Below are 14,105 nucleotides of genomic sequence, written 5' to 3'. Positions count from 1 at the left end.
TCCTGAAATTGACCACATTTTTAAGAAACACCATGTTATAATGTTTGCATCATTTCTGCAAATAGCAATTTTTTATGATTTAGGACAAAATGCAAACTATAGTAATAAAAAACACAACTAAAAGTATAGTTTACATACTGTATTAGTAATCTTTGCATACAGATCCAAATAAACACATGTTTATCTCAGTAGTTTCTTGTAAAAAGCCAAGACATCAAATATAAAGTTCATGCTCAGGTTAGTATGGTTTATTACCGTAATTTCCGGACTATAAGCCGCACCTGACTATAAGCCGCACCAGCTAAATTTAGGGGAAAATACAGATTGCTCCATATATAAGCCGCACCCGACTATAAGCCGCAGGGTTTTGATGTGTAATTACCGTAGTATATAGGGGTTCCTGCTACCACGGAGGGGATTGTCGGGACAGAGATGACTGTTTGGGAACGCAGAGCGTCCCATTTATTAACAATAAATCTTTCAATCATTCAATCAAACTTTCACATCTTTGACATGGCAAACAGCATTCGTGCAGAGTACAAATAATACAACGGTGCAAAGTAATACAAAGTGCTCGCCTGTACGTTATCAAAATAACCAGCCTACCGGTATATGAAAAGTCAGTCTTTAATCATTGTGTCATCGTCTTCCTCCTGCGTACTAAAACCACCGAAATCCTCTTCGTCGGTGTCGGAGAAGAACAGGCCGTAAATAAGCCGCACCCTTGTATAAGCCGCAGGGACCAGAACGAGGGGAAAAAGTAGCGGCTTATAGTCCGGAAATTACGGTAGTCTACTTGTCAAGCGTAAGTACAGCGTAAATATAAATACGGCTAATCCTTAATCACTCAAATATTTCAATCATCAAGGTTGTTTTGCCACTGTTGATGATTCTTTACTTTCTGCAGCTCGTTTATTTCTGTTATTTCACTGTGACATTCCCAGATCATCCACTCTGTATCAATGCACATGAAAATGTGAGCTGTGCAGGTTGTAAATGAAGAGATTTGCTGCATTTCCTCATATAATGGCCTTCACTCTAGCAGAATTAGTGGTGTGATGCATCATCCGCTCGCGCACACTCCACAATGTGGTGAATGTTTACTGTTCATTCTTCCCAGTCTGCTTTGGTTCTCACTTTTTCCTCTGCATTTCCCTGCAGTAGTCCTTTTTCCTAGTTTTGAACTCTAGTTAGCTAGTATTGTGAACTATTATTTAACAGATACTTAAATAAAAACCTCCATCTGCAATTCAATTTAAAGGAAATAAACATCTCCTGCCATTATATAAGGAAATGCAGTATATTTGTAATTGAGATAGATGCAGCATGTCTACTATAATGATCAGTCCACCACACATGTTGGAGTAATTATTTAGCTGAAGCAAGAATACAAAATGACTCCCCTGTGTTCCCCCTTTTTCTCTCTCAGATGATCTCCCCAAGCCCAAATCTACAGAACTACTAGAGAAGGGCGTGGAGTCAGTCCAGCAATACTCTGCCTCAGAGGAAAGGGAGGAGGGCAGACGCTGGAGGGTGTTTCGCATTGGAGACCAGGAGCACAGGGTGGACATGACGGCCATTGACCCTTACAAGCGAGTTATAAGCCATGGAGGTCAGTGTCAAGGACATATTCTAACAGCAGCACTCGTAGTTTAATGTTGTAGATTGCATGATTAAAGTCCTATTAGTAACAACAAAAAAACTAAATGGGATGTCGATAAATGCTTTAAAATCGGAAATTATCGGTATCAGTTTCAAAATGATCAGTATCGGTTTCAAAAAGTAAAATGTATGACTTTTTAAAAGGCCGCTGTGTACACGGACGTAGGGAGAAGTACAGAGCGCCAATAAACCTTCAAGGCACTGCCTTTGCGTGCCGGCCCAGTCACATAATATCTACGGCTTTTCACACACACAAGTGACTGCAACGCATACTTGGTCAACAGCCATACAGGTCACACTGAGGGTGGCCGTACAAAAAAAGTTAAACAGGGACGGCGTGGCGAAGTTGGTAGAGAGGCTGTGCCAGCAATCGGAGTGTTGCTGGTTACTGGGGTTCAATTCCCACCTTCTACCTTCCTAGTCACGTCCGTTGTGTCCTTGGGCAAGACACTTCACCCTTGCTCCTGATGGCTGCTGGTTAGCGCCTTGCATGGCAGCTCCCGCCATCAGTGTGTGAATGTGTGTGTGAATGGGTGAATGTGGAAATACTGTCAAAGCGCTTTATATACCTTGAAGGTAGAAAAGCGCTATACAAGTATAACTAGAGATATCCGATAATAGACATCGGCCATTTATCGGCCGATATTATCGGCCGATAAATGCGTTAAAATGTAATATCGGAAATTATCGGTATCGTTTTTTTTATTATCAGTATCGTTTTTGTTTTTTTTGTTTTTTTTAATAAATCCACATAAAAAACACAAGATACACTTACAATTAGTGCACCAACCCAAAAAACCTCCCTCCCCCATTTACACTCATTCACACTCATTCACACAAAAGGGTTGTTTCTTTCTGTTATTAATATTCTGGTTCCTACATTATATATCAATATATATCAATACAGTCTGCAAGGGATACAGTCCGTAAGCACACATGATTGTGCGTGCTGCTGCTCCACTAATAGTACTAACCTTTAACAGTTAATTTTACAAATTTTCATTAATTACTAGTTTCTATGTACCGGTAACTGTTTTTATATTGTTTTACTTTCTTTTTTATTTAAGAAAATGTTTTTAATTTATTTATCTTATTTTATTTGATTAATTTTTTGAAAAAGTACCTTATCTTCACCATACCTGGTTGTCCAAATTACGCATAATAATGTGTTTATTCCACGACTGTATATATCGGTTGATATCGGTATCGGTTGATATCGGTATCGGTAATTAAAGAGTTGGACAATATCGGCATATCGGATATCGGCAAAAAGCCATTATCGGACATCCCTAAGTATAACCCATTTATCATTTATCATTATAACACTGTTATAAATATGCGCCACACTGTGAACCCACACCAAACAAGAATGACAAACACATTTCGGGAGAACATCCGCACCGTAACACAACATAAACACAACAGAACAAATACCCAGAACCCCTTTATGCACTAACTCTTCCGGGACGCTACAATATACACCCCCCCCCCCCGCTACTTTATAAACAGAGTATAGTACCGTTTTTGGTTCATTAGTACCACAATACTATACTAGTACCGGTATACTGTACAACACTAGTACACACAATATATGCTGGTCACACACAGCTGTGGGACGGTATTCCAGAGGCAGAATCTGGACTAATTAATTAACATAACGGTCCTCCAGATGTTTCCAATACAGGTCTCCATTAGGGATGTCCGATAATGGCTTTTTGCCGATATAAATGATAAATGATAAATGGGCTATACTTGTATAGCGCTTTTCTACCTTCAAGGTACTCAAAGCGCTTTGACAGTATATCCACATTCACCCATTCACACACACATTCACACACTGATGGCGGGAGCTGCCATGCAAGGCGCTAACCAGCAGCCATCCGAGGCAAAGGGTAAAGTGTCTTGCCCAAGGACACAACGGACGTGACTAGGAAGGTAGAAGGTGGGGATTGAACCCCAGTAACCAACAACACTCCGATTGCTGGCACAGCCACTCTACCAACTTCGCCACGCCGTCCGATATTCCGATATTGTCCAACTCTTTAATTACCGATACCGATATCAACCGATACCGATATCAACCGATATATACAGTCGTGGAATTAACACATTATTATGTCTAATTTGGACAAGCAGGTATGGTGAAGATAAGGTACTTTTTAAAAAAAATTATAAAATAAGATAAATAAATTAAAAACATTTTCTTGAATAAAAAAGAAAGTAAAACAATATAAAAACAGTTACATAGAAACTAGTAATGAATGAAAATGAGTAACATTAACTGTTAAAGGTTAGTACTATTAGTGGACCAGCAGCACGCACAATCATGTGTGCTTACGGACTGTATCCCTTGCAGACTGTATTGATATATATTGATATATAATGTAGGAACCAGAATATTAATAACAGAAAGAAACAACCCTTTTGTGTGAATGAGGAGGGAGGTTTTTTGGGTTGGTGCATTAATTGTAAGTGTATCTTGTGTTTTTTATGTTGATTTAATTAAAAAAAAACAAAAAAAACCCCGATACCGATAATAAAAAAAACGATACCGATAATTTCCGATATTACATTTTAACGCATTTATCGGCCGATAATATCGGCGGACATCCCTAGTCTCCATAGCAACGGAAGAATACAGTCGCCCTCGTTTATCGCTGTTAATTGGTTGTGGACATTAAATTAAATTAATTTCGGCAGACTAGGAATCATTATTATAAATCAATTAATTTCATAGCTAGATCGTAAAAATATTTTAACAACCTTCTAAATAATAATAATGGATTAGATTTTATATTGCGCTTTTCTATTACTAGATACTCAAAGCGCTCACAGAGAAGTGGGATAATAAATAGGTTTTTCAGCACCCTGAGAGCCCTCTGGACATGAAATAACACCCTATGGTCACTTTAAAGATCTTCTAATCCAATATAGTAATGCTGCCTGAGGCTGAGCCAATCAGTGGCCTTGATACTGAACATGGGCGCTCTGATTAGTTTGGTCTCCTTTAGTGGCAAATACTACTGTAGTATCGGTATTTTTAGTTTTAGCCATTTTTTATGTTTGAAAATGTTTAATTTCGGACCATAACATTGTAGAATATGCTTTAAGCGGCGACTGTGCTGTATAATATTTGGAAGATTTGGCACATGCAAACTTCCATAAATATTTGTTACTTGCGAATGGACACAATTTAAAAGGGAAATAAGTAGGCTTTTCAATAGTAAACACTAAGTGATGTTTTCCGTGCAGGTTACTATGGCGACGGCTTGAATGCCATAATTGTCTTTGCTGTGTGCTTCATGCCTGAGAGCAGTCAACCAAATTACAGATACATCATGGACAATTTATTCAAGTAAGTGTTTATCTGCCTCGTGAGAGAGCCTTTCATAACCGCGGCTAATGGAATCTTGCAGGTACGTCATCGGCACACTGGAGCTTCTGGTGGCAGAGAACTACATGATTGTCTATCTCAACGGGGCAACCTCTCGGAAAAAGATGCCAACCGTCGGCTGGCTCAGAAAATGTTATCAGCAGATTGACAGAAGGTGATTTGTCACTTTAACTACAATAGCAATATGGCGTCTTAAAATGTACGTTTAATAACTTGCTGTTTTCCAGGTTAAGGAAGAACCTAAAGTCATTGATAATCGTCCATCCCTCTTGGTTCATTCGCACCGTGTTGGCACTCACTAAACCTTTCATTAGGTAAGAGAGACCGTGCACATTCTTCATTAGTTCTTGCTTTTATAACTCAACTCTTTTTTACAGCACCAAATTTAGTCAGAAAATCAAGTACGTGTACAGCCTGACAGACCTGGCAGAGTTGGTCCCCATGGAGTACGTGTCCATACCAGATTGTATCAAGCTGTGAGTACTACCCCCTTCTTTAACAAGCAGCACACTGTTGTCCATGTGCCATCATCAGCAGTTATCCCACCATGACAATTGGATACATTTGCAGCCAAACCTTCCACGTTTGTGTAACTAAATGAGTGAGTGACATCCTTGTGGTTTAGAGCAGGGGTCCCCAACCTTTTTTGCACCAGGGACCGGTTTAATGTAGGCATTATTTTCACGGACCGGCCTTCCACGTTTGGCAGATAGATATAGCAAATAAGTGCATGAAAAATGAATACATGAAAAAACTCACCATAGCATTCAATTAGTGGGAGCCCCTGGCCTTTTCCTTTTGCAAAAAAGCTCTCCATAGACTTTTGTTTAAAAAAAAAGAAAAAAAGTTTGCTAGTAGTAGGCTTTGTTTAGGCTTTAAAGGCCTACTGAAAGCCACTACTAGCGACCACGCAGTCTGATAGTTTATATATCAATGATGAAATCTTAACATTGCAACACATGCCAATACAATAATATTAACTTATGAAGTGCAATTTTTAAATTCCCGCCACACTTCCGGTTGAAAAACTCCTTTGTATATGATTTATGCGCGTGACGTCACAAAATCCACGGAAGTGGTTGTACCCCATCGACCCGATACAAAAACCTCTTGTTTTCTTCGACAAAATTCCACAGTATTCTGGACATCTGTGTTGGTGAATCTTTTGCAATTTGTTTAATGAACAATGGAGGCTGCAAAGAAGAACGTTGTAGGTGGGATCGATCGGTGTATTAGCGGCTAAGTACAATACTTACAGCAACACAACAAGGACTTACTTAGCAGACGCCTAGCCGATGCTTGCCGCCAAACCTACGGATGAAGTCCTTCGTCGCGCCGTCGATCGCTGGAACGCAGGTGAGCACGGCTGTTGATGGGAAGATGAGGGCTGGCTGGCGTAGGTGGAGCGCTAATGTTTTTATCATAGTTCTGTGAGGTCCGGTTGCTAAGTTGCTAAATTAGCCTTAGCGTCGTTAGCAACAGCATTGTTAAGCCTTACCAGGCTGAGAATTTTTAACCGTGTAGTTACATGTACATGGTTTAATAGTATTGTTGATCTTCTGTCTATCCTTCCAGTCAGGGGTTTATTTCTTTTGTTTCTATCTTCATTTGAGAACGATGCTATCACGTTAGCTCAGTAGCTAAGTGTGTCACCGATGTATTGTCGTGGAGATAAAAGTCACTTTAAATGTCCATTTCGCGTGCTCGACTCTCATTTTCAAGAGGATATAGTATCCGAGGTGGTTTAAAATACAAATCCGTGATCCACAATAGAAAAAGGAGAGAGTGTGGAATCCAATGAGCCAGCTTGTACCTAAGTTACGGTCAGAGCGAAAAAAGATACGTCCATCACTGCCCCTCTAGTTCTTCACTGTAACGTTCCTCATCTACGAATCTTTCATCCTCGCTCAAATTAATGGGGTAATCGTCGCTTTGTCGCTCCGAGTCTCTCGCTCCATTGTAAACAATGGGGAATTGTGAGGAATACTAGCTCCTGTGACGTCACGCTACTTCCGGTACAGGCAAGGCTTTTTTTTATCAGCGAGCAAAAGTTGCGAACTTTATCGTCGATTTTCTCTACTAAATCCTTTCAGCAAAAATATGGCAATATCGCGAAATGATCAAGTATGACACATAGAATGGATCTGCTATCCCCGTTTAAATAAAAAAAAATCATTTCAGTAGGCCTTTAATATCTGATGGGTTTTAGGTGATACATCACATTCAAGGACAAGAGCATGGATATATAAGAAAGCTAGAAATACTTGACATTAGTTCCAATATATTTCTGTGGGTTACTATTTCCATTCTAAATGTTATGTATTCATATTTTGTGCAATATTTCATAGATAGATACACTAATGCTATCTTTTTGGTCCAAATTTTAATGCGTTACTACATCCGTTATTGCTAACCACTTATGTAATAGGACTATGTGCAATAACACCAGCACTTTAACTTACTAGGCCAAAGGAGATGTGTCTTTTTTTCCTTCAGCACAATTATTATATGCAACAATTTAGCACTTCTCCATCGGCCTTATGCACTTTAACTACTATGGTCACTTTGTTCCTGATCTGCCCTAAACTTAGGTCATCAACCTAGCTAGATGGAACCTAGCTTTTGGCTACAATTTGGCACCTTTACATTTTATATGTTTAATAATGTGCATTGTGCCATGTAACAAAGATGTAACAAATATAGCAAATGGCGACTTCCTATTAGGAGTTTTATAATACATCTATGAACAAGCTTATTGGTGTGTCTGGTGGGAGTGGTCAAAGTTAAGTAGGAGGAAATGCGGTCGGTTATAAATTATTTAATGTCTCTGTGCGGCCCGGTAGCAAATGCGTTACGGACCGGTGCCGGTCCCCGGACCTGTGGTTGGGACCACTGGTTTAGAGGTCAACTTCCTAGAAAGAAAATTTAAGCGTACGATCGTACGTGAATCAGGGGATTGCAGATGCACAGGAGCCCTTCTCTCATGTGCGCTTTAAGAGCCTCTGATTTGTTAGCGATTGTTGACATTGGTCTTTGAAGGTCCTAAAAATCTCTGGTAGAATACAACAGTGTTTGGGAAGTACCACTTGATCAGGCGTACTTTCAAACAGTCTGTTTCGGAATGCTTAGAGATTATTCACATGTTATTCACATGTGAATAACAAAAATACAGTCTATTATACAGCATTATTCACATGTGAATAATATAAATACAGTCTATTATACAGCATTATTCACATGTGAATAATATAAATACAGTCTATTATACAGCATTATTCACATGTGAATAATATAAATACAGTCTATTATACAGCATTATTCACATGTGAATAACATAAATACAGTCTATTATACAGCATTATTCACATGTGAATAACAAAAATACAGTCTATTATACAGCATTATTCACATGTGAATAATATAAATACAGTCTATTATACAGCATTATTCACATGTGAATAACATAAATACAGTCTATTATACAGCATTATTCACATGTGAATAACATAAATACAGTCTATTATACAGCATTATTCACATGTGAATAACAAAAATACAGTCTATTATACAGCATTATTCACATGTGAATAATATAAATACAGTCTATTATACAGCATTATTCACATGTGAATAACATAAATACAGTCTATTATACAGCATTATTCACATGTGAATAATATAAATACAGTCTATTATACAGCCTTATTCACATGTGAATAACATAAATACAGTCTATTATACAGCATTATTCACATGTGAATAATATACATACAGTCTATTATACAGCATTATTTACATGTGAATAACATAAATACAGTCTATTATACAGCATTATTCACATGTGAATAATATAAATACAGTCTATTATACAGCATTATTCACATGTGAATAATATAAATACAGTCTATTATACAGCATTATTCATGTGTGAATAACATAAATACAGTCTATTATACAGCATTATTCACATGTGAATAATATAAATACAGTCTATTATACAGCATTATTCACATGTGAATAATATAAATACAGTCTATTATACAGCATTATTCACATGTGAATAATATAAATACAGTCTATTGTACAGCATTATTCACATGTGAATAATATAAATACAGTCTATTATACAGCATTATTCACATGTGAATAATATAAATACAGTCTATTATACAGCATTATTCACATGTGAATAATATAAATACAGTCTATTGTACAGCATTATTCACATGTGAATAATATAAATACAGTCTATTATACAGCATTATTCACATGTGAATAATATAAATACAGTCTATTGTACAGCATTATTCACATGTGAATAATATAAATACAGTCTATTATACAGCATTATCCACATATGAATAATATAAATACGTTATACATTTACAGTACATGTACAGTCAAAAGGAACATGCAAATTAAATCGTAAATAAATAAGCTAACAATTAAGTCAACAGATACTATTGCGCTCATAATACCCTTTTTAAAAACTTCCAGAAACCGCCAAAAATGCTCCATTAACCAAATATGAGCGATATTGTTATTATAAGCGCTAACGCAGACGGCCTATTCTAGCGGCGCATTGATAGCTAGCTTACGCTGCTATTGTTGACACACTAAGCCGGCGTCAGCTCCTGCTTCGTCTCAAACTTGCTAAAAGTCAACTTTAAATTATAATTCATGCGTCTCTCACCCGGTAGTAGACAAATGTGGCCATGGACCGAGAGGCTGGTCCACTTTCACATCCCCTGAGATAGTGAAAAAGACGCTAGTGATTGAACTGTGATTGAACCTTCATGTAAACACAATTATGTGAGCGTCCTGTCGGTTGGCATCCCGATGAGAGTGGAAATATTACAGTAAGTGTGTGTTTTATATAAAATAGTTTGTATGTTTAGTACCTAGCAATGTTGTTGATGTTAAAGTTTTTTATTGGAGCTACATCCGTTTAGCACTCGGCTTCTAAAACGTATTAAAGTTAAAGTACCAATGATATTAACACACACACACACTAGGTGTGGCGAAATTATTCTCCGCATTTGACCCATCACCTTTGATCACCCCCTGGGAGGTGAGGGGAGCAGTGGGCAGCAGCGGTGGCCGCGCCCGGGAATCATTTTTGGTGATTTAACCCCCAATTCCAACCCTTGATGCTGAGTGCCAAGCAGGGAGGTAATGGCTCCCATTTTTATAGTCTGTGGTATGACTCGGCCGGGGTTTGAACTCACGACCTACCCATCTCAGGGCGGACTAACCACTAGGCCACTGAGTAGGTATTGCTCATCCACTTTGTGTTCGGGATCAAAAATATGAGGTTCTGGATCATAATTTTCCCCAAGTAATCGTTGTTGGCTCTCACAAAGTCTGCTTTATTAGCATTGTTGTTGATGGGGAACAGATCTGCGGTTGCTATTTCTACATCACGGACCATGTTGATTGATTGATTGAAACTTTTATTAGTAGATTGCACAGTACAGTACATATTCCGTACAATTGACCACCAAATGGTAACACCCGAATACATTTTCCAACTTGTTTAATTTGGGGTGCACGTTAATCAATTCATGGTATGGTATGGTTCGTGAATGGCTTCCTTGTTAACTCTCAAAACGGCTGGGATTGATATTATTTCGATCATTTCTATTTATTCGCAAACTTTGGACGTTTTTGGTGTCATAAATTAGATATATATGATAATAGCTTCAATATAGAGGCAACTTGATTTTCCCTCTACTGTTACTTTCAGTAATTAAGTCAATCAATCAATCAATCAATGTTTATTTATATAGCCCTAAATCACGAGTGTCTCAAGTCTCCATGTAATGTTTTTTTAAACAATATTTAAATATCCTTAACTGTAATGCAAGTGTAAAAAGAAAAAAATTAAAATCTACTGCAGGAGTTAAGATGCAGATGAACAACATTTTTTGTTGTTTTTGTCATACAAAACAAGGCTTAAGGCCCAAGTTGTTTGTTTACATGCTTTTTTTTTTTTATTTCTCTTTGCTATTTGGGCTTATTGGACCCTAATTAGAATAAAAACTAAGAATCATCTTTTGATATGATGTACTTAGTCCATAAGTACACAAACATGTACTTCATGTTTAGTGACATGCTAATTCTTATTTTTACCCTTTTTTTCTCCAAATTCCATTGTATGTTATACTCTTCTTACACCACCAGATGGCAGTATAAGTGTCCACATAAGTGGCCATAAGACCCCAATTCAGTAGTGTACACAATTTTGGAAATAAGAGCTAAAAGGTGCTGTCCACGCATGTGGCCACTAAGCCTTTAGAGGTTTTTAATGCGCTGGCAAAACAAACTTATTCCCGTTGAAATAAGCTGTGAAAAGAAATGTCACAAAACTGAGTAGCTAGCAGCCATTTTTATCTAGTAAAAGTAGCTTTCAGAATAGAAAATGTTTGACCCCTATAGTGAAGATGCAGTGTTGATGATGATGATGTCACACTCATTGTTTGGGTTTATGGTTGTCATAATAATTGTACGGGTGTTGCCTATACTTGTCATGATGGTTTTATACGACTGCAGGTGTTGAGTGTTACTGATTTATTAATATTATGTCTGTGCATGGGACGTTGATGGTTGATTTTTTTTGTATTTTGCACTTCTTTTGACCATTTTGTCCCCATCTTTTGGGGCCAAATGTTTTTCATAGTAGTTTTATCAACACAAAGAACATGTAAAATACACTTTGAGTTTTAGATAGTCATTGAATTGATGTCTCCTGCACAGAAGAGATGTTTTTGTTGATGTTTTAAATTGTTCAATTCTGTGTTTTACATCATCATTCAATATTTACCCAAATGTGATAGAATTTTTACTGCACGGCAATGAAATAGGATCGCATGCAGGTGTGTATGTTGTAGAAAAACATACTAAGATAAGAATACACCCTCAGGCGAAAGGTTCTTCCATGTTGTACAACAAACATTGTAGTTTGGTTGCTTCTGGCTGTCTTTTCTGCTCTCTCAAACTTCATTTCCCTGCTCCCTTCTTAAGGTTTGACCAGGAAAAAAATAGGAAAAGCCATAAAAGGTATTCTGCATTTTTTATTTTATTTACCCAGGGCTTGGTGTCAGAACTTTGCTTTTCACAAAACTAACCAAGACCCGCTGACCCCTAAGAGGGCCCACCTCACTCACAATTAGACACTTTTTGTGTCCTGTGTGGTTTCATTTCAAGCCTCTCGCTGTGTTGATAATTACTGGCATGTATGTTTTCTCCGATGAAAGGTTTACATTGGGATTTTTTTGATATTCGGTAAGTAAATTCCTGTTGTCCTAAGTAAAATGGGTGTGTCTCCAAGGAAGTGGTTGTGTGGTTTGCACGCTCACATGGTGCCTCCTCATCCTCATCCTCCCTGACACTGATTTGAGCCTTCACAGCTTGTTTGCATGACTCACCGCACATCTAATGTTCCCGAGCATGTGCACTTAAAGCAATCTGCACACTTATTAAGCAATGACTGTTCATCTGTTTTGGGCTTTAATTGGATTTTTCAGAGGGGATGCAGCACATCACGTAGGCACATTTTTAAAAACTGCTGCTAAAAACATGAAATACCAACAAGTACGGTACTTCACTCACTCTGTTGGGGATGTTGCACATTGAAGTCATTACTTTGCAAGAATGACTCACAATATATGTTATTATATTTCTAATTATTTATTTATCTTAATTATTTTATTGTAATTATTTTTATTGTTGTTTATAATTATTATTTTATCTTAATTATTTATTTATCTTATTTATAATGTGCATTTGCAGACAATAGGGTTGTCCGATACCAATATTTTGGTACCGGTACCAAAATGTATTTCAATACTTTTCGATACTTTTCTAAATAAAGCAGACCTCAAAAAAATGTCATTATTGGCTGTATTTTGAACAAAAAATCTTAGGGAACATGAAACATATGTTTATTATTGTAATTTAGTCCTTAAATAAAATAGTGAACATACTAGACAACTTGTCTTTTAGTAGTAAGTAAACAAACAAAAGCTCCTAATTAGTTTGCTGACGTATGCAGTAACATATTGTGTCATTTATACACCTATTATTTTGTCAACATTATGAAGGAGAAATTGTAAAAAAATATTATTAATCTACTTGTTCATTTACTGTTAATATCTGCTTACTTTCTCTTTCAACATGTTCTAGCTACTGTTAAAATGTAATAATCACTTATTCTTCTCTTGTTTGGATACTTTACATTAGTTTTGGATGATACCACTCATTTAGATATCGATCCGATACCAAATAGTTGGTACATTGGTCATAATTTTAAGTTTTCATGTGTCCAGGGACATATTTCCTGAGTTTATGAATATGATATCAATTTAAAAAAAAAATAAATAAATAAATAAAAAATATATATATATATATACATTTTAAAGTAATCATAGTAGTATCGACTAGATACGCTCCTGTACTTGGTATCATTACAGTGGATGTCAGGTGTAGGTCCACCCATGGCATTTGTTTACATTGTGACGCCAGTGAGCTATTGTATCCTCCTACGGTGTGTAGTGAAGCATGTTTAGCTATTCCTCGTCTTGCAGTGATAATGATACTTGAAAGAAACTTAATTTATTTGTCGCCGTCATGCCCGTAAAAAAAAATAAATGGCTAACAGGTACTTTATACTCAGAGTATAATACCGTTTTTGATGAATTAATACCAGAATACTATACTAGTACCGTACAACCCTAATGCAAAAATCCAACTTTTACCTTGAAAATAAACTTTTACCTTGAAAATAATTTTTTGTCTTGAAAATCAACTTTTACCTTGAAAATCATTATTTGTCTTGAAAATCCAACTTTTACCTTGAAAATCAACTTTTACATTGAAAATAATTTTTTGTCTTCAAAATCCAGTTTTTACCTTGAAAATCAACTTTTACCTTGAAAATAATTTTTTGTCTTGAAAATCAACTTTTACCTTGAAAATAATTTTTTGTCTTGAAAATCAACTTTTACCTTGAAAATAATTTTTTGTCTCGAAAATCAACTTTTACCTTGAA

General features: G+C 36.7%; 1 protein-coding gene across 4 annotated transcripts in view; it reads left to right on the top strand.

The window, feature by feature from the left end:
- Nucleotides 1-14,105, top strand: part of bnip2 (BCL2 interacting protein 2) — a 39,876-nt gene that overhangs the window by 19,431 nt on the left and 6,340 nt on the right. Inside the window, exons 5-11 of one of the 4 annotated variants that reach the window (XM_062061285.1) lie at nucleotides 1,430-1,612; nucleotides 4,915-5,017; nucleotides 5,079-5,210; nucleotides 5,284-5,370; nucleotides 5,434-5,532; nucleotides 12,080-12,115; nucleotides 12,313-12,340. In XM_062061285.1, coding sequence (XP_061917269.1) covers nucleotides 1,430-1,612; nucleotides 4,915-5,017; nucleotides 5,079-5,210; nucleotides 5,284-5,370; nucleotides 5,434-5,532; nucleotides 12,080-12,115; nucleotides 12,313-12,334 — 662 coding nt within the window. In that variant the 3' untranslated portion in view covers nucleotides 12,335-12,340. The remainder of the gene's footprint in view (nucleotides 1-1,429; nucleotides 1,613-4,914; nucleotides 5,018-5,078; nucleotides 5,211-5,283; nucleotides 5,371-5,433; nucleotides 5,533-12,079; nucleotides 12,116-12,312; nucleotides 12,341-14,105) is intronic. The other 3 variants (XM_062061283.1, XM_062061287.1, XM_062061286.1) reach the window with 3 other exon arrangements.

This window comes from Entelurus aequoreus, linkage group LG10, assembly GCF_033978785.1.
Source record: "Entelurus aequoreus isolate RoL-2023_Sb linkage group LG10, RoL_Eaeq_v1.1, whole genome shotgun sequence".
Taxonomy (NCBI): Eukaryota; Metazoa; Chordata; class Actinopteri; order Syngnathiformes; family Syngnathidae; genus Entelurus; species Entelurus aequoreus.
The sequence above is the reverse complement of the archived record's forward strand: the minus strand, read 5'-3'. Positions and strand labels throughout refer to the sequence as shown.